This window comes from Sabethes cyaneus, chromosome 2 (genome assembly GCF_943734655.1).
Source record: "Sabethes cyaneus chromosome 2, idSabCyanKW18_F2, whole genome shotgun sequence".
NCBI lineage: Eukaryota > Metazoa > Arthropoda > Insecta > Diptera > Culicidae > Sabethes > Sabethes cyaneus.
In genome coordinates this window covers 764,194-788,715 of record NC_071354.1, presented here as the reverse complement: position 1 = coordinate 788,715, position 24,522 = coordinate 764,194, and the positions used below count along the sequence as shown (strand labels likewise).

General features: G+C 38.0%; 3 protein-coding genes across 9 annotated transcripts in view; all 3 read left to right on the top strand.

The window, feature by feature from the left end:
• LOC128734466 (sarcolemmal membrane-associated protein) overlaps positions 1-13,551 on the top strand; it is a 35,655-nt gene extending 22,104 nt beyond the window's left edge. For 5 of the 6 annotated variants that reach the window (XM_053828685.1, XM_053828682.1, XM_053828683.1 and 2 more), the window contains exons 3-11: positions 7,187-7,492; positions 7,609-7,764; positions 7,832-8,181; positions 8,245-8,557; positions 8,616-8,762; positions 8,820-8,954; positions 9,011-9,140; positions 9,193-9,668; positions 11,398-13,551. In XM_053828685.1, the coding sequence (XP_053684660.1) occupies positions 7,190-7,492; positions 7,609-7,764; positions 7,832-8,181; positions 8,245-8,557; positions 8,616-8,762; positions 8,820-8,954; positions 9,011-9,140; positions 9,193-9,668; positions 11,398-12,342 (2,955 nt within the window). In that variant the 5' untranslated portion in view covers positions 7,187-7,189 and the 3' untranslated portion in view covers positions 12,343-13,551. Of the gene's footprint in view, positions 1-2,094; positions 2,997-3,070; positions 5,069-7,186; positions 7,493-7,608; positions 7,765-7,831; positions 8,182-8,244; positions 8,558-8,615; positions 8,763-8,819; positions 8,955-9,010; positions 9,141-9,192; positions 9,669-11,397 lie in introns of those variants that run through there. The other variant, XM_053828686.1, reaches the window with a different exon arrangement.
• Positions 13,552-16,345: 2,794 nt separating this feature from the next.
• LOC128736906 (uncharacterized protein F21D5.5) lies at positions 16,346-18,354 on the top strand. 2 transcript variants are annotated; one of them, XM_053831415.1, is made up of 5 exons: positions 16,346-16,527; positions 16,594-17,175; positions 17,290-17,447; positions 17,507-18,138; positions 18,209-18,354. In XM_053831415.1, exons 1-5 carry the CDS (start codon positions 16,389-16,391, stop codon positions 18,330-18,332), a joined length of 1,635 nt encoding a protein of 544 aa, XP_053687390.1. In that variant the 5' UTR covers positions 16,346-16,388; the 3' UTR covers positions 18,333-18,354. The 2 variants fall into 2 exon arrangements, with proteins under 2 accessions (XP_053687390.1, XP_053687389.1); XM_053831414.1 differs by having other exon boundaries at positions 16,594-17,447.
• A 2,761-nt stretch (positions 18,355-21,115) lies between these two features.
• LOC128736882 (C-type lectin 37Da-like) lies at positions 21,116-21,867 on the top strand. Its single transcript, XM_053831382.1, has 2 exons — positions 21,116-21,246; positions 21,307-21,867. Exons 1-2 carry the CDS (start codon positions 21,121-21,123, stop codon positions 21,688-21,690), a joined length of 510 nt encoding a protein of 169 aa, XP_053687357.1. The 5' UTR covers positions 21,116-21,120; the 3' UTR covers positions 21,691-21,867.
• The last annotated feature ends 2,655 nt before the right edge of the window (positions 21,868-24,522 follow it).

Genomic DNA, 24,522 nt, shown 5'->3' with positions numbered 1-24,522 from the left:
TGCATAACTAGCGTATTAGCAGTAAAAAGATTTAAATCAAAATTTTAAGTTTTTGTTGAAACCCTAAGGCTGTTAGATTACAACCCCAGATTACCTCTGACTTACAATTACGAAACAAATCAATGAGCATGTTTTTCGCACACAAAAGAAATTTCGTGCCTGCACATTTCACCAGTATCCTCGTTTTTGAAATCTAAAAACCACAACAACAACTAAACTAAAACCAATTTTAATATCCTATATGCGTTGTTATCACTGCTTTCGCTTTATGTTTTTAATTTTTTTCCCTTTTTTGCAACTCACACCGTAAACATTTTTCAATAACTTTTTATAGAAGGGTAATAGTGTGGAACAGTAGTGGAATTCAAATCAAGGTAATACTTTAAACAACGCCATTCGAGTAGATTACAGTTTTTCAATCTTCATGGACGGTAAACAATCTAAGGCTATAAACCATTTGGCGAAAACATTAACTTTGAAGTTAAATTTTGACAGATCAGTAGTTATTTCCTCTCCGCTCAAAAGTAACCCCACTACGAAGCAAATTTGGTATATAATACAAATGTGGCAATGTTGAAACTTCATCATGGTGTGGGTGGAATCGTAAATCGACCAATCACGATCAAGCGTGACGTCAAACTCCAGAAACAAACCCCATTGTCCTACGCGGTGTGTTTTTGTAATTTGACGTCCATTCTTGATTTTTCGCTACAAAAACCATCAAATTTCTGCTTCTTCCACACCTCTTTAAACCTCATTGACGGTGAGACGGTCACTCTTGACCACGGGCATGACACTTCCAATACCAACCTATACAAAAAAACGTAGCCAACATAGAGCGGGCCCAAGCTGACAGCGTCATAGATGGGCTCAAGCTGACAACCGAGTCGGATGTGTAAATTGCTAATTTTTGTTAGTTTTAGTTTGATTTTAGCCAAGGTTTAAGCATCACATAGCCAATGCCAGGTAAGCTATTGATGCGAAATATATGAAACTGTGAAAATGGTTAGTTAAATTCGTTTTGTGAAATCGCTTTGTGTTTGCCGCCTTTTTCATGTGAGCAACGAAAATGTGACGTCATATCAGCCCCCTGCTCTTGACAGTTTGGGAAAGTTACAAGGGTTGCTAGAGTGGTTTGTGTGCATCGCGAAACGATTTCGCTATGGTAAAAAAATTCGCGATGAATACAAATACGCGGCAAAGTGTTAAAAGATGCTCATCTGTTAAAAGATGAAATTAAAACCATTAAAACTACCAGCAACGCGATTGGTCTTGGTTTACTGTTAACGTTGTTTAAAGGCACATTCATTGCGGAAATATTCAATATTGATTATCCGCACTCGGCAGTACTTTGATATGATGTCAGTTGGATGTTCTGCAAAACACTAGAAAAATGGTAGATAATTAAGTACATAATTCAAAAGCGTTAACATTGTAATCTGCGACGGTTTTTACTTTCGGAGAGCCCAATATTGTTACAAGAAAAATTATAACTAAAATTCAATTATTGATTATGAACTATAATTGGCAGTTTGATCTGCTTCTTTTCAATCTATCATAAATTACTTAAAAGTTATTAGTTTTGAAATTAAATTTTCGGAAGAGAAAAGCAAGCTTTCCACCATTACTTTTGCAGATCAGTAGTGAGTGATAAACTGTTTTTGTTTGAAATAAAAAAAGCAGATGAAAACATTGAACTAGTGCATATTTTTCGTTGCAAAATATTTGTTTTTTAACATGTCAGACTTAATACAACCATTAACTTAATTACAACCAACTCATAATAAAAAAAAACAGTCAAAGATTTAGAAAGCTTTGTTCTAACCACGAAAGCAATAAAATAACGTCAAAACTCCAAGATTCTATAGATTGTGTAGGTAAATAGTCTATATTGTAGTCTCCTTGTATTCTAGAACAGTTAAGAACGAATTGAGTAGATTAGCAATCAGCTCTGGCAGTCTGCGCACGTTCTTTTCGCACATTGGATAGGCCTATATATGTACTTTACTAGACGTATCTATAACCAAACACGTAAGCTATCTATATGCAAGACTGACGAAACATGAAAAAACCGCTGCGTTACAGTTACTGGAGTGCACTCACGAACGACCGCGATATTAAACGGTTTCAACGGTGATGGACTTTATTGCAGTGGTGTACCTATTGAATGCACCGCGTACTGTGTCAGATGAGTCGAACATGCGGTGTCGGGTGAGGAAATTTGGGCCGAGTAGACTACCCTCCTGGAGCTACTAGTGTGTTCACCGCCATTTGAATACAATTACATCGTTTGAAGGGAAGGCTCGTCATGGGGAACATCTCCAAACTATTTATTTTGCATTCTTTGCCGGCAACACTAGTAGTAGCTGCAGCTGTTGAAAGGAAGTATCATGTTACGGGAATTCTCGAAGATAGCTTGGTTTATTTGAGCACACGGAGACAGTAAAAAAATTAATTGCGTTCTGAGGTTTTTCCCTTGTTGTATTTAATGAGATGCGAGAACATTTTCGTAGTGTTTTGTCATTATTTTCGTAATATAATAATTATTTCGACAAATTGCCAATTGTTTTGTGTTATATGGTTTTCTTCGATTGAGTTATGGTCATACAAAGGTGTTTGTTGAAATTTGAAAACTCTCAATTCTATTTTTTATGACTATCAACATTTGTATACTAGTAAATAAGGAATTCGTTACTTCAAATCGCGTAAAAATCGCTTATATTTGAGTCTCCAACGGACCTTCTGCTTCCCGGAGGTTTCTTTTCTTCACATAGTTAGAAAGAGAATTGTTCACACCACACATGATGAAATCATTCCATCATCATTCTTTAGAGTAAAGTTGCATAACTAACCAATATCTTTCGATTGCTTTTAACCCTTTAGCGCCCAAGGGTTTTCCTAGTTTTTAACTATTGCACGAAATAAAAGTTTCAAATTAACGGAATAAATCAAACTATATACATACTTAAATGGATAGATTAGATAATAAAGAGAAGGTATGTGTGAATTTCTAAATATAAATATAACGCAAATAATTTCTAAATATAACGCAAATAAGCATTATTTTTAGTTGGTGTCGTCAGATCCGTCCAGCTTTAACCACCTTTTGGACACTAGGGTCGCCATAGAGCTGTGCGAGTTCTTGGTTCATCCTCCGCCTCCATACTCTGTTCTCCTGTACGCCGCCGAAGATCGTTCTTAGCACTCTTCGTTTGAAAACTCCAAGCACTCGCAGGTCCTTCTCGAGCATTTTCCATGTTTCATGCCCGTAGAGGACAACCGGTCTAATAAGCGTCTTGTATAGTGTGCACTTTGTACGGGGACTTAGTCTACTCAAATGATGCTTCTGGGAGTGGCAAAAACTGGATCTTGTGGGTCGAAAACTGGTGACTCAACATGCATCACAAATTTTACATTCACAACAACCTTTTCAAATATTTGGTCCTTATTTTTATGCTCAAAACGTTGCAAAAATGTTAAAGTTTAATGTAAGTTAAACATTGCTCATCGATATGTAGATATGTATGTATGTACGTTACACCATAACTCCTGAATACCTGGACAGTTTTCTGCCAAACTTGACATATGGGAATCAGCACTGATGGATGAACAAAAGGGGAGGCGCGTGGTCGCTGGCCAAGAGAGGAGGTGCAAATAATTAATAGAACTTACGAGTCAAGTAAAGAGAAAAAATAAAACCCCAAAATTAGCTTAACATGTACTAAACCAAGAAGAACGCTATCGGTTCACGTCTTATGTTTGTCCACAATTTGCGATATGTAACAATACAAAACGAAGAAATCTCGAGTACAACGTGGCCACGCATTATATTTTCGTGGAATTTAGGGCAGCATACGATACAGTCGAACGAGAACAGCTAAGGCAGAAAATGCACGAGCACAGTTTTCCGAACAAACTGACGGGGCTGATTAAAGCTACCCTGGAGCGAGCGATGTGCTACGTGCGCGTTTCAGGCACTCTCGAGTCCTTGCGAATCGCGCAGAGGGTTGCGGCAATGGGATGGATTTTCCTGTATGTTACTCAATACCCCTATTGGAGGTGTTGTCCGGCGAGCGGGCATCGAAACGAGAGGAACGATCTTCAGCAAGAGTAACTCCTAACTCCTAACCTTCGCAGACGACTTCGATATCATTACTAGAAACCTTGGGACGGCGGAGGCAATCTACGCTAGACTAAAAACGGAGGCTAGCAAGATTAGGTTACAAATCAATACGTCCAAAACCAAATGTATGGTAGGAAGAGGCTCCAGAGAAAGCAACGTTTGCTTCCCACGGACAGTGACTATTGATGGCGATGAACTGGAAGTGGTTGATGGTCATCGCCGACAATAATACTAGTAAGAAGATTCAGTGACTCATTCAAGCTGGAAGTCGAGTACGAGCATATGCTGCCACACAAAACTGACGATGTACAAAACGCTAGTCAGACCGGTAGTCCTCTACGGACTTGAGACAGTAACTTTGCTTGCGGAAGACATGCAATTGCCGTATTTAAACGAAATGTTTTGCGGATTCTTTTTGGCGAAGTATAAACGGAGAGCGGAGAGTGGCGTAGGCGTATGAACCACGAGTTGTAGGCACTATTTGGAAAAATTCCCATTGTGCACCTGGCGAAAGTTGGGAGATTGCGGTGGGCCTGCCACCTCGCAAGGATGCCGAACGACTGCGCAGTGAAATCCGTTCTCTTCTAGAAACCCACCGGAGGGACTCAACGTGCTAGATGGTTCGACCAGGTTGAAGCCGACTCGCGTGTGTCAAGACGCGCAACGGATTGGCGGAGAGGAGCCTAGGACCGTAAACAGTGGAGAGGAATTCTTTATACGACAAGAGCCACCTCGGCTCTCGGCTGGTCGAACCAACCAATAGTACAAATCCGCGTGCTGCTGGATAGATTCAGTAGGATCGTTGCACATGCCTTGTAATTGTCCTGTACTCTAACAGGCGGCTAAATCTGTCGACAAGAAAGGGTCAAGTCTTAGAAAGTGGTTTAAACCCAAGGCTTTACTTTATTTTGACTGATACAAATCAAATGAGGAGTATAATGTGAGGTAAGCTGAGCGCAAGAATATGCCTTAGAACACATAGGTAAGGTAGGGATTTCATTGCCAAGTAGTTGAAGCCTCTAAATCAATGATGGCCAAACAGCGGTCCGCCTTGAGTATGGTCCTTACGGCCCGTGGACTGGTTTGATGGATGGTAGGCGGGAACTATAGGTTGAATTTATTAATGTCAGAGGTCATTTCGGGCCGCGAATCTATTGAGGAGATCTGATTTAGACCGCATTATGCTTATACCGTGGCCACCACTGCTCTAAATTATCCTGAATGTCGACCAGTTACAGACACAGATACAAATGACAGATAGGGGAACTGTTGGTAAGAAAAACAGTGTGGGTAAGTTGTAGGTTAGGTTTAGCGGTTACAGTACAAAAATTTATGAATGTTTTTTTTTTAATGAGCATCTAGTCACAAGCATATTTCAAAACTCTCAAATTTTGGTAGCGTAGGTACAGAAAAATTGAAAGTTGAAAATAATTATGTGTGTGTACGTAACTTTTATGTAATGGGTATGAAATAGGGTAGGCACACAAGAGAGCGACCAATACAGCTCTTACCATCTCAAGTCCCTACCTAGAGCCTCCACGTGGCGATACCCGGTAATGTTCTGTTAAGTAGCTAAGCTCGGAGGTGCGAAGCTGCGTGGTTCCCGGCTGCCTGATTTCAAAATTGTGATTTTGGGCAGACGGCTGAGCCTCACGGCAAGGTAAACCTAATATGTTATTCTAATGATTTGTTTTGTTTTGGCTCACCAAGCAGCTCCTACTGTACAGTGAAAACTTTGGCCGTGAGCGAGTTTAAATAATGCACATGGATATCAGAAGGGAAAACTGAATTAATTAGGGTGATTTATATATTTTGGACAAGCGTTACGCATACTCTATTTTGGACTTTTACGGCAAAATCAAATGGAAAATGTCCAAACTAGAGGAGGCGTAACGTTTGTCCAAAACACATAAATCACCCTATTGTATATTAGATGCATTAATGGAAACTCAAAGATGCAATTATATTTTATTCGACAGATTGCTGGTGAGATTGTTCTATTTTTGTCTATATATGCTCCATTTCATTTTATTTTTACGCCTATATATTCGTATTATATTCGCATCGTTTATTACTGGGTACACGAACACCTATGAAGATTGCCTGAGTTATTTGCGCATCCTCTTAAAATAGGTGTTCAACTAACGTGCCCATTTCTACAATCGTAAGGACATGGTCAACTTACGGGTACACCATATCAGCCACCCATGGTGTGTACGGTTGCCTATGCTATGCTATGCTATGTACGTAACTTTTATGTAATCGAAAATAGTATTTTTACGTGGTTTAATTCTGCAATATTACTGTAACATTGAGTATTTCAATTTAATACCTTTTCAAGTAAAGTTTGCATTAAAAAACATGTAACTTTATTTTTATACTGTTGGGGAAGAATAGATGCTTAATGCGAAAAATGTAGATTTAGGCAGGCTAAAAAATTCTTGATATTAGGCCAAAACTATAAACTTAGCGAAGGTGAGAGTATATGTATATACATACTAATGGTAATATGTATATACATACTAATGGATAGTTGAGAGCTCACAATTGGTAAGATGGCCAGTAAATGAGTTATAATTAAATTAAAGTTTGAAAATAGTTTAAAAATTGTTAGGTGAATGGATATACCATGATTGCCCGCAATTGTAAAAGATATCGATGCATGTAATGTAGTGACGTATGGGAGCCGATTAAAAAGAAATGAGTCGCCATTGATTCTGTGAATTTCAAATACCGGTTTTTAGTTTGAAACGAAAATTTTGTTCATGAAAATATATTCTCTTTGTCAGATTGGCAAGAAGAATGCAGTGAATACATTTCTAAAAACAGAATCCCTGTTTTTGACTGTTTCGGAATTGGGCTTTCCGACGCAAAGTTAATGACTGCTCATTTGCTTTTATATGAACAGCGAAATAAGCAGGCTTTGCTTACCAAATGGTATTTTTGTATTCTCGGTGTTTTAAATGGTAAAATATATTTTTATGTCATGTGCAATTGCTGAGTCGGTGGTTGAACACTTCTTTCATTGACTGTCTTTTCACGTTTGGTTTTTATTGATTTCAGGTCATGGTTATTATAAATAATAGAGATGAATACTTATCCTTCCTGAAAGTGCCAGGAGTAAGAATGCAAACTCCTGTAGTGAGCAACAATTCTTCGACGCCGACAACGACACTGAACCGGGACACCAACCTTCAACAACAGCAACAGCAGCAGCAGAATCAAACGAACAACAATACTACGTTAGTAAACAACATCAACAACAATAACAACGGTAACGGTGTGACTATCAGTAACAATAATAATAACGGACTGCCTGGTTTGGCGAAGGCGGTGCTTATTTGTCGACAAAATTCACACCCGTTTAATGTAAGTAGTGATTGAATGATCATGAGTATTAGATAAAATGAGTTAGTATCAGCTACCTACATCGAACCTCATTGGTTGTAACGCACTGAATAAATCACCTGTATATTCCGTTCTAGAATCGAACACTATTTCTTGAGCCACATCAGGAGGTGAAAGTCGGTCGCTCGGTAGCCAGAAATCGCGTTTCCGAAAATAATGCAATCTTCGATTGTAAAGTCTTGTCACGAAACCATGCCGTATTATGGTACAGTGATGGCAAGTTCTTTATCAAGGTAAACGCTTTGCTGAAAAGATAACTGTTTAACATATCACGCGTAAAAACATTTGCTAAAATTTTAGGACACATGTAGCAGCAATGGCACGTTCATCAACAATGTCCGTCTCAGCCAGACGAGCACGGAATCTGAACCGTACGAGGTCAGTTCTGGCGATATTGTACAGTTCGGAGTGGATGTTATGGAGAATTCGCGACGCGAAACACATGGTTGCATAGTAGCTACACTAAAATTGTTTCTTCCGGATGGCCGAGAGACAAAAGCGAGTCAGTCGATTGGTGTCGGCGGTCAAAGCACCAAAATACCGCCAGTCGATCTATACCGACTTAACCAGTACATCCAGGAGGCAAACCAGCGGGAACAAATTTTGGAGACAAAGTTGACCAGTCTGCAAAAAATGGTTGAAGCAACAAAGTACGTTTAATATATAACTTTATCGAACTGGAAAAATATATTACATCGTATATTTTATTAAAGGCAAAATTCAGCTCTCGGATGGCAAGCTATGATTGACGAAGATCGGCTACTCAGTCGCATTGACATGCTAGAAAAGAAACTACAATATTTCCAAAAGGGAATGACTGACGATAAACTGCGCGAAGAGGTTCTCAAGTTACAAGATGAAAAACACCAATATCAAAATTCAGCTAAGGAAGCCCTGTGGAAAGTGCACCAGGAAAGGCTGGAAGCTACTCATAAGTTAGCAACGATCGAAAAGGCTTTGTGCAGCAGTGAGGACGAATGCTCTCTTCTGCGCGAACAACTGAACAAAACGCAACTGCAATTACAGGTAAATTTTGATAATGATATTGTTTTGAGTACAAAATTGACTTAAACTTACGTTTTAGGAAGTAACTGGAAGGTTGGACGCGCTACAGAGCCAGTATGATGAAAAAGTAGCATCCAGCGAGGAACTGCTAAAACTCAAAGAATCTGAAGTTGCCAACCTTAGTCATGAAATTAATCTGTTGCAAGAAAAAATTAGTTTTTATGCGGTAGTATCTGTTAGAGCATGTAAAATCTTCAATTTCTTAACAATATTTTTGTTTTAGTTTTATGCATCTGATGAGGATGAACAACAGCAGCAGGAGTACAATGATTCAGCAGTCTCCGATTGGTTGCTCAAGTCCGATATTAAGAAATTAGAAGGATCTGAAGATATTATTAAAGCCATTTGTAACGATGCTGTAAGAACTTCATTCTTTTTGAATACTTTTGTTCTATTCTCTTCTTACACTTCAAGGAATCCGAAATGAATCCTGATGGAAAGGAGATCAATTTGGAAGATAGCGTGATGCAACTGCAGAGAAGAATTCTTACTTTGGAAAGGAACATTTCTCTCTTTATAGAAACTGATAATAGGATAGAAAATGGTATGATATTTCTTTTCGAATTTATGCAAGTAACGAAATGTATGTTTTCTAGAAAATGAGCCAAACGATAACACAAGCGTAACCTCTTCATCGACGACAAGCACAGCAACTGCACCTGTTGCTGCTGTTTCGGTGAATGCCAATGACAATGGGCCATTTGAAGAAGCGATGGAGCCATTGGTTAAAAGCGGTGGTGAGGAATGTGATGGCAATCAGAATGTGAGCACTACTGGTAGTAGTAACGTAAATGACTCTCAACAAATGCCACCGTCCACAACCGAATCGATCTTGACGACGACTATTACCACCGTTACAACGAAGGATTTACAACAAAAACGTTCTGCAGGAACCAAATTATCTGCACATTTAAGCTGCGAATTGAATCAAAACGTACTTCGAAGAAATCTCAAACACATCAAAAGCGACTGTGCACTTCTGCTACGTCAAGTTAGTCGAACAAACGAAGATAACCGCAAAAATGAGGAAAACCTGGTGGCCAAAATAAAATACGACGAATTAGAGGCAGAGGTATGCATATTTGTATTATCGATATTAGACCAATGTTCATTGCATGTTGTATACAGTGGCGTTGCTGTGCTAAACCACATTGCGTAGCCAATGATAATAATTAAGTGCCACTATATCTGGGAATTATATATAGTTAGAGGGCTAATCTCCTGGAACGCCCCCAAACAGGTTTCATAGCTATGATCAATTCACACGATAGCTGTGATCAGTTTATAGCAAAGTAGGAGCAAACCAACCAAAAAATTTTCAATTATAAGGTGTTATTCTATAATAAATCAATAGAATAAAACATAATAACTTTTAAAATGGTGGCTTCTCAAAAATAAAAAAATCAATTTAGACATTTGCCCTTTCATGACATAAAAAATGTTCATTGGTGAGGCAGTTTTCCGGTTGGCCTTGAGGTACGATATTCGTCTAACAAGCCAGTCGTCGCATGCTCGAATATATACTGAGAGAGACTGTAATAGTCGATAGGATTGTAGCACTATCCCTGCAATTATCCTTTACATTTAACAGCTGGCTAAGAAATCAGTTGAATAAAAGACCAGAGAGTTGCGAAAGCGGAATGTAAGCTAAGGTGCGCTTTTGCTTTGTTTTCGATGTAAAGAAACTGCCTATTTATTGCAGAGATTCCACCTTTTTAGACTCCCATGCGAAAATTATTATTTTCTGCATGTCCCACACATGTTTGCAATTTAGCAATTTGAACCATCAGTTTTTCATTATTGCTCCCCACTGCACCACTCCTTGCTTGACAAGCATATTTTCAATGTATTAATTGGTAAGTACAGGATAATTATTATTAAAATATGAATTTGCGTAGGACTTGCAAAATTGCTGCAAGGAACAATATTAGGCAATATACTTTAAAAGTCGATTTAGTCGTTTCCGAAAACATCAGACATCTTCGAAACTAATAGATGAATCTAAGCTTACATTCATAATTAGTAAAAATACATCAAAATAAATGGTAAGGGAATCTGCATAAATTTAACAAAAAATATTGCAGACTTACGGCTTACCCAGATATTTTTTTATTCTGACTGTTTATGGCCATTTAGTTCAACAAAAATGTTATACCCAGGTAAAAACAAAATGTGAGTTAAAACTCGTTTCTTACCTTACAAGCTATTATGTACTTTTAGCGTAATGCCGACATGCTTTAAAATTTCTTCTACTGATTCCCAAGTACCAAACTATTCTTAATCCACTGCAAAAGAATTTCGAAAATTTTCTATTTAGTTGTAAATTGTATGAACCTTTACGCGTCTATAAATCTTAAAGTGTATAGGGTAGGTAAATATGTTTATGTATTTTGGTTTTGCTTTGACATTCTCAATATTTTGAATAGGTGGTGCAGTTTACACAATTTAAAGATGCAAGATTTAATATTTGTATTTTTAGGCGATCATATGAATATAGCTAAAGACACATTAGTGACTCACAATTAGTGACTATAGAGGACTTCCCTGTGCAGTTGTATGCCAGGGATTTGGTTAAATAGGAGCTGATTTGCGTGGTGGGCATGGAATGTGCCTAAAGCAGAGATTTGACTATCTTAATTTGTTTTAAAAGAAGTAAGATGTAATAGTTCTAGAAAATATTACTAGTGCGGCAAGTTGACGAAAAAACGTCACGTCTTTTATAATAACTATAAACCATGATAGTAGAGCAGAGACCGGGTTTTCAATCTCTTCTATTAATCACAATTTTGTTACAATTTTAGCTACGTGCGCTCAAACAGGAACTGGGTACTCGTCCGCAGCAGGATGAATTGGAAAAGAAGCAACGACTTTGTGAAAGTCTTACTGAAGACTTGGCATCGATGCGAATCGAAACTGAAGAGCTCCGAGCCTTAAATGATCGCTGCCATGAGGAAATGAATCGTTTGGAAAACGAACTACTTCAAAAGAAAAATGTCGAAAACGAAAAGATAAGTGCAATGCTTCAACAGGAACCGACAGTCCCTGTGCTCAGTGACGATGCTGTGGGGAACACTGATGTCAAATGCGCTACAAAAAAGGAAAACGTGCCGATTCCTAGCGTTATTGATGCTGAGACACAAACTGAACCCCAAGAAGAGGAAGAAGAAGCTCCGATCAGCTCCAATATTGAAGAGTTTGATTATGAAGTAGATGATGAAGAAGACGAGGACGAAAAAACGGAAACGATCGATACAACAGAAATTTTTGTCGGCCAAAGACTGCTGGACAATAGCAGGACTAGTTTAAATAACAGTAGTTTTGGTACCAGCGACTCTGTGACTAGCTATAGCCATAATATCAATAGTTCTAGCTACACTAGTATGATCTGCAGTGAATCGACACCACGAATGGTGGATGCTAATATCGTTAAAACTTATGACAGTGAAATCGGGGAACCAAATGGGACTTTAGCAGAGCAAGTTGAACCAGTTTTGCTGAGCATTACTAGTATGCAGCAAGAGTTGGAACTTATCAACCATCCAGATGTTCAACGAGAAGAGGAACTGATAGCATTCAAAGAAAAGTATACCCATCTTACCCAAGAAAATATACGGCTCAATCAGCAACTGCAAAAGTTGAACGACGATTTTAGTCGATTCAAAAGTAAATCGTTGATAAAATTTCTAATGTACATAGCACCCTTCATTGTTATCGTTGGTTATATAATGTTTAATCGTGTATCATAAAACCATCAAAATTTTCAGTTTAGTTGAGTTGCAGAGATTAGAGAATTTTATTGAGATATTTATTTCGAATTCAGCTAAAAGCAGACCGGTAAAATTTGTTTGGTTATTTTTTTATCAAAAACAAATCATTTAAATATGAATCTATCGTATTTCGGCAAATAGCTTTATAAGTTTTTTTCTGCGACTCTTCATGTAACAATCTATAGCTAATATATATTTATTATTAATGAAAAAGAAAACATGTACTAATACTGATGCATAGAAAAATCCAATTTGAGCTAAAAATTCAGCAGTTTGTGCGAATGAGGGACTCCTTTTCTTTTTTTCTGTAAATGAGTTGAATATCGATAATATAATATGGAAACCCTTCAAAACACTTTATATACAAGTATCACTCACTAACAGAAGATTTTTAGAGTTTCACATCCTCTCATCCCTAAACGCATTGCAAATTCTGTAAGCAGATGGAATATATATTATCTATAGCAGGTTATAATAGCTTTTATACGCTCTCAGTGGATAAAAATCGTTTACTAAATCTATCCAAAAACGACTATATAGCTTTCGTACTTCGAGTGTTCCTTGGTGACATCACAGTATCGAGAGTTTTTGGAGTTCAGTTTTACGCTATAAGACAGCTTAAACTAGGCCATCAAAATAAAACAATATTCAAAATGCTTCTATGGCGCAATATGACGAATACCGTTTTAAAATTGTACAATAACAAAATATCAGAACGTGTGCTGAAATAGCTTGTATGCATGGGTAAATCTAATAGACTCGAATAAGAAAGTGTATCAAATAATTCAAAAGTACAAATGCTAAATTGGTATGGGAGAACATAAACCGCACGTCATGATTCAGCAGTTAAACCAAACAATATGCCTAGATGACAGAGATCGAAACATTGTAAAAATGTGAGCCGACTACTCCATCTGTTGACATCATAGCCATTACCATTGGAAGTGCTTAAAGGTTAATTATAGCCATAGCTATCGTACTCGAGAACAATATTGTACGAGACGAATGCCAAGAGTGTTGCTTGAATTGTTTGTTAGCAATAAATGAAACTTATTTATTCTTTGTAGCAAACGGTGAAAAATTATAGCTGAGAAAAATGCTCCAATAACGTCGAATGGATATTGTACATTCAAAACAGCAAAACGACATATATTTCAAACAATACAGTACGCGATGCAGTTAAGGAAAATCAACTGATAAAGAAAAGAAAAAATTAAGAATCGCTTAGTAACTAATCCGATAAACCCCTGTGGTCCACCTGACATGAAGCAGCAAAAAGTATGCACTTTATCTTCCGTCTCTAGAAAAGGAACGTCAGCACATCAGGCACGACTTAAACATATTAAACATTAGAATCTTATTCAACCGCTTAGTTGGTTTCGAGGTACGAACGATACTGGTCTAACAAACCAGTTGTCGTATGTTCGAAACTCGGCTATGCGGTGCTGCTAGATAGAGAGTCAGTAGGATAGTTGCACTAGTCCCGTAACTGTCCTGTACTCTAATAGTCGCCAGTGTAGTCTGTCGAGAAAGAAGCGTCAAGTCTTAAGAAAGACGTCTTATTCGTGACTTCACCTTGATATAGTCTATTCTAGTTGGGTCAATGCAGCAATCGCATGTGCACGTTCAGCCACCGTTTCATGCAAAACAGACGCATTCAAATGCATTTATGCCGCCGTGATAAGCATATGAATATGAATATATGGTACTACCACCTTAGCAGAACATCCGTTCATAGCAATGAACCTACCATGTCAAAATTGTTAGTCATATTCAACGATTGGTCATGCTTCCCAACTCTTGTATTATGGTATGATATTTATGTATATATTAGAAAGTTTATTATAACCGACATGATAGAACAATAACATGAAAGATAATTCCGTATTGAACCATTGTTGGAGGCGGACGCGATAACGTTTAGTTTGCACGATCGTTTCGTCAATCGTTGAATAAACCGTCTTAATGCAGAATGACTCCAGCAGGTGGGGAGAAGGGCCCGCTCGTTATCCACGATGTGTTGTTAATCGGGCCAAGAATTACCTTAGAAAGTTGACTGTTTCACTCTCCCTAGGCACACCGCCTCAAACAATTGCTCTGAGGGACCCTCCCTCTTCCCGATTCTAGTTTATTTAGTCCCTCGAATGGAACAGAGTTGCGTCCTTTGAGTTTCCATAAGTGCTTCTAATAATTAATTTAATTTTTTCTTCTGGTATCCATGTGCAGTATTAACACACGTATTGGCCAAAGTTTTCACTATATAGCAGGATGCTTCATAAGCTAAAACAAAAAACATAATTGAAATAACTTATATTATGCTTACCTACAAAATGGAGTGTGCGTAACGCATGGGCCAAAATACCTCATTTACCCTAAGCGTAACAGAGAGACGCAAAGAGAATCTGTCGCTTGCACATTCGACCTTTTGACATGTTGGTCGTGAATGTAGTGGTTATAACCTGCACTGCACTCAGAGCCGTAGCATTATATTGCGGCGCACTTGGCGAAGCATCAATGTGGCGGCCACTTACTTCCTACTTCAGTGTTCTTTCCAGGTACTTGATCGTTAACCGGTAATTGAATTCTACAAGTTAAGTTTAATTTTTTATGGCGATAGTTTGTTACAATCGACAGCCTCCGTCTGTAGAAACGTAGAAAAAAGTAATGGAACAAATTTTTTTATAACACCTATCTCAGAGAAGATAAGGCGTGAAGGGAAAGAGTGAAAAATTAGGTAAGCGAGAATCATTGAAGTAACGCTTATACAGTTTGTATGACGTTGTCCTAACCTAAATTCAAGTTTTTTTTCGCAGATAAGTTTGCGAGAAAATTCATGGTTTGGCAAGAGATACTTTTCCTATGGAAAGAAAACCAACGGTTTTTTTTATGTATCCGTGTATGACCATAAATGTGGTAAAAACGGATTTTACCATTCATTAAGTCCCGTGATGATCCAGTTACGTTTTAGTCAAATGTAGCCAGTAAGGACGTGCTACCCTGACCCTGATACAACGACAATGGAGTCCAGTTCATCCCAAAAGAACTAAATCTACCAAATCGTCCCCGTATTGATTGATTTATGGATTGATAATTAAACGAAAGCTGAAGCAAAAGGAAGCAGTTACCAGATACATTGGTCATATAATGTGTTCATCTTTCAGTCGGTTCCACGGCTCGCCTAGACCGCAACTAAAGAAGGTGTACGCCGACTGATGAACGGTATCAGCAGCAACAGCAACAGCAGAATAATTTGTATCAGTTTTTTTTCATGAAATATTTAAATTTGTTGAATTTGATTTAGAAAGTGGACACAGAATGCATAGATTTAGTCATTGGCGGAACTAGCGCTCATTTCTAGGGGGGCTATAGCCCCCGGCATTTTTTCGACCATTTTATTTCCTTGGCATATTAAAATTAAATGTAGGTACATTGATGCATGGGAACTTTAATATAAAAATTACTCTCAAGCTTTTATTATGTAAAGTTATATAACTATAGTTTTTTTCTTAAATTTAAAAATCCAGCTTAATTTTTCTAGGGGGGGCTTATGAACTCATACATAATTTAGAATGATTTTGCTGAAATGTCTAAATGATGTACAGCAGCTGAAATCACCAGTTACTTTACTGACGATTGAATCTACGAAGAGTCTTTCTTATTTTTTATAATTTAAGTTTTTACTCATTATGAGAAAATGGAATACTGGCTTAAATAAATCCGGCCTTAGTTTTCAATAGGTCGCATAACCTATGCAAAAGGAATGATTATCTTTTGAAAACTCAAGCCAGAAATATCTAGTTCCTCTATGCTTGCGCTATCTGTACGTGAAACATAAAATATTTGCTCACAAAGGAAATGTTTTTCCCCTTTTTCTTCACCGGTGTATTCATCCACACTGTGGTAAGGGTAAATGTCAGTAAATGTAATGTTTACTTTTGTTATGAGCAAGCTGCGAGCGCTGCGAGTAAGCGAAGTGAATATTATTCCTTTAGTGCCGAATTTTGTCAGTCAACATTTATCGTAAAATGAGCAAAGTTTTAAAAGAATGCTTCTTAAAGTCTTTAACCAATCGTCATCCACCGATTCGTATTGAACCAGAACGGACTTTTATAGGACGCAGTCCACAAACACTGATTCAGGATCCATGCTGCTCACGACAGCAAGGTGTGTTATAAACGATTTTGCTTGAGCGACCATAGATTACCAACTTGTTCTATTTTTTTTATTCAGTTTGTCTTAAGGCCAATGTTAAAGATGGTTACGTTTTGGTGAAATGTCTTGGCTCAAACCCGTCGGTGTTAAATGGAAAAAAGTTGGAAAAACACCTTGGATATGAAGCTTACGATGGGGATATTCTGGAATTGCTTCCTGGTGAACATCAATATTCCTTTGATTTTAAATTTGAGGAGGTGGTCTGTGAAATGGAACAGGAGAAAACGGGAATGTTACAGAATAATCTGGTTCCAAGAAAAAAAGAGTTTGCCAATCTTGAATGTTTTACGAAAAGCGATAAAAAGGTCAAAATCATTGACAAAAAAGATACTCACAAAAGAAGTTTGTCGAAAGACAGTGAAAGTAGTTCCAAACAGAGCAAAAAAAGTCGTACTGAAAATACACACAATGGGAACAACAGCAAGACGGATTTAAATAATCGAACTAGTGTTGGGCTAAGAATATCAGTACCTGTTGAGAGCAACCGTTGGGAAGTCATCGACGGAAAGCAATTGTATATTTTTCATAGCAAAGGACTGAATTCTTCAAATAAGATAGCCGCTTACGACATGGATGGAACACTTATCAAGACAAAATCAGGTAACGTTTTTCCAAAAACAATTGACGATTGGCAGATTGCGTTTCCTGAAGTCCCCGGAAAATTGAAATCTTTGTCGAAAAATGGATTTAAAATTGTTATTTTTACTAACCAAGCTGGAATTTCGAAAGGAAAACTAAAAATTGATGAATTTAAAACGAAGATTGAAGCCTTACAATCCAAATTGAACATTCCGCTGCAAGTATATATCTCTACTGGAAAAGGGGAATACCGCAAGCCTTTAACGGGAATGTGGGATAAGATGTGTCAGCTGGTAGGTACGAACAAATTCATAAATCATTTTTGATTAAAAGTATTTTCAATTGCTTTTAGTATAATGACGACCTTGAAGTAGACAAAGTACATAGTTTTTATGTTGGTGACGCAGCTGGTCGACTAGAACAGAAAAAACCTGTGAAACGCAAAAAGGATCATTCTTGCGTCGATCGATTAATGGCGTTGAACGTTGGAATACCATTCTTTACTCCAGAAGTTCATTTTCAGAATGCTAAAGACCTTGAGTGGACTAAGCCGGAATTTGATCCGAAATCAGTTTTCGAATTTCGAGAGCTTTTATCACCAAGCGGAAGTAAAATGGTTTCTTCTGAACCGGAAGTTATAGTAATGGTTGGCTTTCCTGGATCTGGCAAAAGCAGTTTTGTTCGAGCGAATCTTGAATCGAAAGGTTATACTTTGATCAATCGTGATACTTTGGGTTCATGGCAAAAATGTGTTTCACTACTGGAGAGTGCGCTAAGGAACAAAAAATCAGCTGTCATCGACAACACTAACCCTGACGTGGAGAGCCGGAAACGCTTTGTCGAAGTGGCTAAAAAAAGGAACGTACCTTGTCGCTGTTTTGTGATGAACGTCAGTTACAAGCAGTCAAAACATAACAATATATTTCGAGAATTGACTGATCGGTCACATACATCGATAAACGATATGGTATTCAATATGTATAAGTAAGCTTTGCAGTTGTATAATGGTAAGTGAAATACGTTTATTAAATCATAACTTTATAAATACTTTCAGATCAAAATACCAGGAACCATCTATCGAAGAGGGTTTCAGTGAAATAGTGAAGGTAAACTTTTTAGCGAATTTCAAATCTGACGTTGAAGAAAACTTGTACAAATTGTACTTATTGGAAAGTTAATTACTGTTATGGATTGGATATTATACGCATGGCGGATTGCCTTTCTGACGGTAGAATTCGTTTTTATTCAATTGAGAATTCAAATCGTTTGCTGATCACCTCGGAAAATGAAGCAAGCCAAAAACTTTTGACTTTCATGTTTATTTCCGATTCATATATGCTGGTTTGACTTCCTTTCTACATGATAGTGGTGAATTATGTTATGAATATGCAATTTGTTCCGGTTATTTCGAACTATTTCAGCTTCAAGAGTACTCTAGTAATTTCTGGTAACTACTGACACTTTATTCTGCAAGTCACGTGACTCAATACGACAATTGTCACTCGCCACGGCGAGTCGAATTGAGTGCTGTCACCTGGGTGACAACCGTGTCACCTAGGTAACAAACATGTGTCACCTAAGTGACAAACCGATGGGGGGCTCTGTAGGTTATCGAGTCTGCTTTGACAAGCGAGTGGTCGTGGGTTCGAATCTTAGTAGAATCAAGGTTATACAGCAAACAAAGCGAGTCACCTAGGTGACAATTGTCGCCTCATTCGCGATGACTCCAAATTAGTCACGTCACTCGCCTCGCAGAATCTACTCTTCTGTTGGGTACTCTTACCATTGTGTCCATTATTTTGAAATTTGAACTATTGTGGCATGCCCCGTTGTTTCTTTTGCTTTACGCTTCAGGCTTACCTATCACTTATTGAGGAAGTGGTAGGCTGGTAGCTGGAGAGCCAATCAGGGATGACTTGTTTTATAAACCTTGTAATCCTGATCGGCGACCCAAACCAGATCTCCCTAGGCCCTTTTTGAGATACTGTTCCGAGGTTTTGCTCTCGGCATTACACAGGCGACAAATATCATCTTGCACGAAACCGAGATTCCGAAGATGATATTTACTCGGGCAATGTCCTGGCACCAGATCGGTAAATGTGCTGAGATCTCTCTTATTGCGACTCAGCAGCTTTTGAGTAACCTTAATACTCGGCATTATATTTTTTTTTATTGTTTGAGCGATTGTACGGCCATCAAATTGGCCATAAACGTTCGGCTCTCCCATTGTTTCAGCTCACTCTTCATCACACAGTCCGGGATACCGCAGAATGGACCTGGACCTGTGAATGGAGAGTTGCAGTTAGAACCACATCTGGCTAGTTCGTCTGCAAGTTCATTTCCATCTATTCCGCAAAGACCAGGGACCCAGTACAGGTTTACCGAGTTTACCTGGCTCAGTTGCGTAGAGACAAATGCAATCCCAGACAATTTTTGAGAAACACTTAAAAGCTTTAAGCGCTTTTAGTGCCGCTTGGCTGTCAAAGAAAATGCAGATATTAGCATGTCTGTATTTCCTTTCGAGACAGACGTTTACACATTCTATTATAGCAGCTATCTCAGCCTGGAAAACTGTTGGCCAATCTCCCATTGTTACAGATATTCTAGTTCTAGGGTCGTACACTCAAGCACCCGTTTTGACTCCCACTTTTAACCCGTCGGTATAGAACTTGATTGCACCCCTACGGACGCTAGGTCCACCCTCATCTCAAACCGAACGTGATGGTTCGTTTACCGTGTATGGAATTGTCGTAGTTGGTTCTAGCTTCCATCCAATCACTGTTCATTTCCGCAACTGGGCCAATAGGTAGAAGTTTCAGGATACTCAAGTGTCCGGTTTTATCTCCGTCGAGTATTGTTTTCCATCGTTTAAGTGTTAGGGCGCTTTTCTTATCCTCTAACTGAACGTGTTGATTCAGAGGTAGCAAGTGAAGGATAGCTTCTAGAGCCTTCGAAGGTGTGTTTTTCATTGCTCCGGTTATGGCCATGCATGCTAATCGTTGAAGTTTGTTCAACTTTTTAATAGCCGTGGCTTCTGAAGTTTTTGGCCGCCATACCAACGAAGCATAAGCTATCCTGAGGCCCCATGTTTTTCCTACCATTTTTGAACACACCCATAGGGCAGTATTCGCCTTGCTAATTATTGAATCTAAGTGTGCGTTCCAAGATAATTTAGCGTCTAGGATTACTCCCAGATATTTAACTGAGACGCTACATTTAATTTCTTCTTCCCCAAAGTGTAGAGACTGTAACTTCAGTTTCCTCTTCCTAGTGAAAGGAACAATTGTTGTTTTTGAAGGATTAATGCCCAGGCCTTCTTTACTACACCAAGATAGTGTGAGGTTTAAGGCCTCGCAGAATAAGGGTGATGTTCACTCATATCTTACTCATTGACGCAAATTTTACAAGATCACTGATTTGAAAGTTTTTTTTTTATTTAATGTGGTTTTAATTTGAAAAAGTTGATTTGACTGGCCAACGGGATTTTTCATCAATGCACGTTATTAGCGGTATCCAAAAGAAGTGCCGGTTACCGATTGACCTGAGAATACGTCTCTTAAGGAGGGTATAATTTCGAGATTTATAAGGGATGTAACGACATTTTATAAATAAATAAAACAACAAGTCGCGTTAGGTAATTTTACTAACCTGTTCTCAAGTCGTAATTTTTCTTTCTAACAAAACTTTTTGCAGACTTGACACTTGACCCTTTTCTTTTCATCGACAGACTTCGCAGTCGGTTATTAGAGCTATTAGGCTAAGTGGCTCCTAGGCAGTACGCTCAGCCGGAATTCGATCATACCGTCGAACGGTTTTTTAGACCGTTTATCGAAGCTAACCGAGTGTGCGATCAATATAATGTACAACACGAAAAAGAGTGAGAAGGATGCTCTTTTTTTTATTGTGCTAACACCTCACCTCGTTGACCTTGCAACTGATAGTAGTCAATGAGACGTTCTTCATTGAATGTGCGTGAATAAGAGGATGCGGAACAGTCATAGCAAATCGTTGTTTTTAAGTGCTTTATTAATTGCACTATTTCGCGTTGGGTTGCAAAATCCAAGTAAAAAATATTACATTCCAAATATTAAAGTAAGTAGTAACTTTTATTAACTCGAGTAAACAGTTTACGTCTGTATCTTTGTTACATAGGTTAATTGGCATAAAGCGAATGAATTTTGTAACTCAATCGGAATGCAGTTAGTGGCAATTCAGTCGCAGGAAAAAAATGATGCAGTAGCAGCATTTGTCAAAAGTACCGACAAGTTTGATAACGACGTATGCGTCTTTTGGATCGGGGGAACCGATCTTGCTGAAGAAGGTGTATTTTCATGGACAGCCACCGGAAAGCTGGTCACGTACGAAAATTGGTCCCTAGGTGAGCCTAACAATACCAACGGGACGGAAGATTGTATGCAGCTGGTATACATACCAAAGTTTAAACAGTATTGGAGCTGGAATGATAACAACTGCAAAACCCATCGCTATTACTTTATTTGTGAAAACAACGAATTGGAATGTATATCGCAATTTTGAATTGCTGTTTTCAAAGTTTTGCTGCAATATCAAAACTATATTCAAGCCATCAATTTAATTTTTCTTTTGATATCATGTACATTCTTTAAACTTGTAATGGTCAAAGTTTTCACAGTACAGTAGCAGGTACTTGATGAGCTAAAATGAAACGAATAATTAAAATAAAATGTATTTCTCTTACCTCTTACCTCTTAGCTGTCAGCATAAAACCACAGTTTTCTGATCAGGCAGGCGGGAACCACAGCCTCCTAGCTTACCTGCTCAATAGAGCATTACTGGGTCTGACAACGTAGGGCGCTAAGTAGGAGCTTGGGATGGCCAGAGCTATGTTGGACGCTTCCCCGTTTTGTACCCACCTTAACCCTTAAATGCGCACGCTGATTCTGATTCATTTTAAATAAAAACTTAGGCCATTGCAAATCATTTTCAAAGTTTTTGTCAGCTTCTCTTTGTTTTTTTTTCACCCCTCCCTTCAGTGGCCCAAAACCGGAGGGACAAAAACTTTTTTAAATATTTGTAATGGCCTTATCTAAAGGCAATAAACATAATTTACTTTGGGATGTTTTTCACTAAGTTGTTTTAAAGCAACATTGCGCATTTAAGGATTAAATTAGATTCGAAATTGGGCTTAAAGTTGATTTGTGCTGGACGAGCGAAGCGAAGTTGAAATCGAATATACAATTATACAAATTTAAAATTCAAATTAAACGAAACTTACAACTGGATCGATTGGACATGAAAGTAAGCCTGAAATTAGACTGAAGTTGGACTCGAGATTAAACTTAAAATTTGATTTTGATTATGAACTTGAAATTAGACTTAAATTGGACTTGGAATTGGATCTTTTTTTTTAAATTGGACACGTAAGTTTACTTGAAATTAGACATGAAATCGACGTTGAAATTGGACTTGAATTGGACTTTAAGCAGAGCCGATTTTTACGTAATTAATTTACTTATCGCCAAAAAACGGTAAAATAAATTAAATTCCTTAGACATCCGGAACACACCTAGAGATTTTTCAATTTTCAAATAAAACTTCAAGAGTAGGTGGGGTATGTCCGTGGTTGTCAGCTGTCAGCTGTCAGTCTTTTACTTTATGTAGTCCCTGAATACAGCGAAGGGTGCTGTTGTGTGTTCACTGGAATTTCTCAGTAGCCTCACTAGTCATAGAGCTCATTTTTTGTATGTTCATAGGGCATAAGGTTGCCACAACTTAAAATCAGTTAGGTTGTACAGGCTCGATCTTTGCGGGTTGTTTATATACAGCTATTTCAGTATATAGTTCGGTCATCAGGAAAAAATAAAGCAAACCTAAAACTTTTTAGTATGGCGGATCTATATTTAAGCAATTAATTTACTTATCGTAAAAATTCCGACCAATTTGATTGAAAACTCCGGATTTCTGGGCTACGGCTTGATGATTTTTATACATTATATTTCATAGAGAAGATGGGACACGTGCTCCAGTATCCCTTCAGTGAACCTATAACTATAAAATTCTACTTGACAATAGATTACATTTTGTAGGTATTGAAATTTGAACTTGGACTTAAAATTGGTATTGAAATTAGATTACTAACTAGATTTGAATATGGATTTTACATTCCAATTGAAATCAGATATGAAATGGGACTTGAAATCAGACTTTTACTTGATATTAGGCATATCAGACTAAAAATTTGAAATTTGAAATTTTAATTGAAGCTGGAGTTGAAAATCGAGCATGAAATTGGACTTAAAATTAAGTTCAAAATTTTACATGAAATTACGCTTAAAATTAAAAACAAAATTTCACTTAAAATTGGACTAGAAATTAGGCATAAAATAGGACATGAAATAAGAATTGAAGTTGAAGCTTTGAAGTTGAAGAATTGAGCTTGAAATTGAAACTAAATTAAAGGATGTCCACGGTGAAATTGCAACACACTCAAATTGCTCTATGTTTCAAACCGTTGGGTAAAATAATTGAAATTTTGCATGGAGAAGATCCAAAGTGCAACGTTTATGCTACGTGAGTCGTTTCATCAGGTGTGCAAATATCTGAAATTTGGCGTCGAAAGAACCTCTCGTTTGCGAAAAAATCTGCACAAGTACATCGAAAATGAGAATCTAACACATCGTGCCATCAGTAAAAAGTTGAAAATCCCGAATTCTACGGTTTCTTATGACATAAAATGATTAAAAGACCATCTGAATGTCGATCACAAGCCAAGATGCAGAGAAAAAAGTCGTCCGTATACTGTTAAGGATCATCGTGTAGTTGTGTAGTTGTGGCCTTTGGCCCTCCGTTCGAGATGTGGGAAAAGTACTGAATCTGAGCAAAAGTTTCGTGCAGAAGGACAATACTCGAGCTGGATTACGTACATTCAAGGTTCAACAGAATGTGGTCGCGAAAAGCAGTGCCCGGAACTTATTCGATCAAAAGCTGGCAAAACCACACTGCTGTGTTATAGACGGGGAGACCTACGTAAAAGCGGGCTTAACCCAGATTCAGGGGAACCAGTATTTCACTGCAAAGGATACGTTTGATGTTCTAGAACTTCCGAAAACAGAGGGTGTCGAACTTTGCCAAGAAACGCTTGATTTGGCAAGCAATTTGTTCATGTGACAACGGAGTACACCTTTCGTAACCACCCCAAGTAACATGATGATAGCATTTAAGGCCAAAATTAGTCATGAAGACCGCCATAAGAGTACAATAAAACTTACATTGTTGTTTGGGACATATACCATGAATGTCCGGTGTATTTGAAAGAGTGCTTCTAAAAGCGATTTCTTTCTCTTCTGAAGTCTCACAACTGTCCTACTATTTTTTGGCCGGATGCCATTA

What these genes read in the sequence shown, in the direction of transcription:
- LOC128736906 (XM_053831414.1), top strand. Translation starts at nt 16,389, where the DNA reads ATGAGCAAAGTTTTAAAAGAATGCTTCTTAAAGTCTTTAACCAATCGT. An exon ending in GGGATAAGATGTGTCAGCTG is followed by an intron (nt 17,448 to 17,506) that starts GTAGGTACGAAC and finishes AATTGCTTTTAG; the next exon opens with TATAATGACGACCTTGAAGT. An exon ending in ATGGTATTCAATATGTATAA is followed by an intron (nt 18,139 to 18,208) that starts GTAAGCTTTGCA and finishes AAATACTTTCAG; the next exon opens with ATCAAAATACCAGGAACCAT.
- LOC128736882 (XM_053831382.1), top strand. Translation starts at nt 21,121, where the DNA reads ATGTGCGTGAATAAGAGGATGCGGAACAGTCATAGCAAATCGTTGTTT. An exon ending in ATTACATTCCAAATATTAAA is followed by an intron (nt 21,247 to 21,306) that starts GTAAGTAGTAAC and finishes TTTGTTACATAG; the next exon opens with GTTAATTGGCATAAAGCGAA.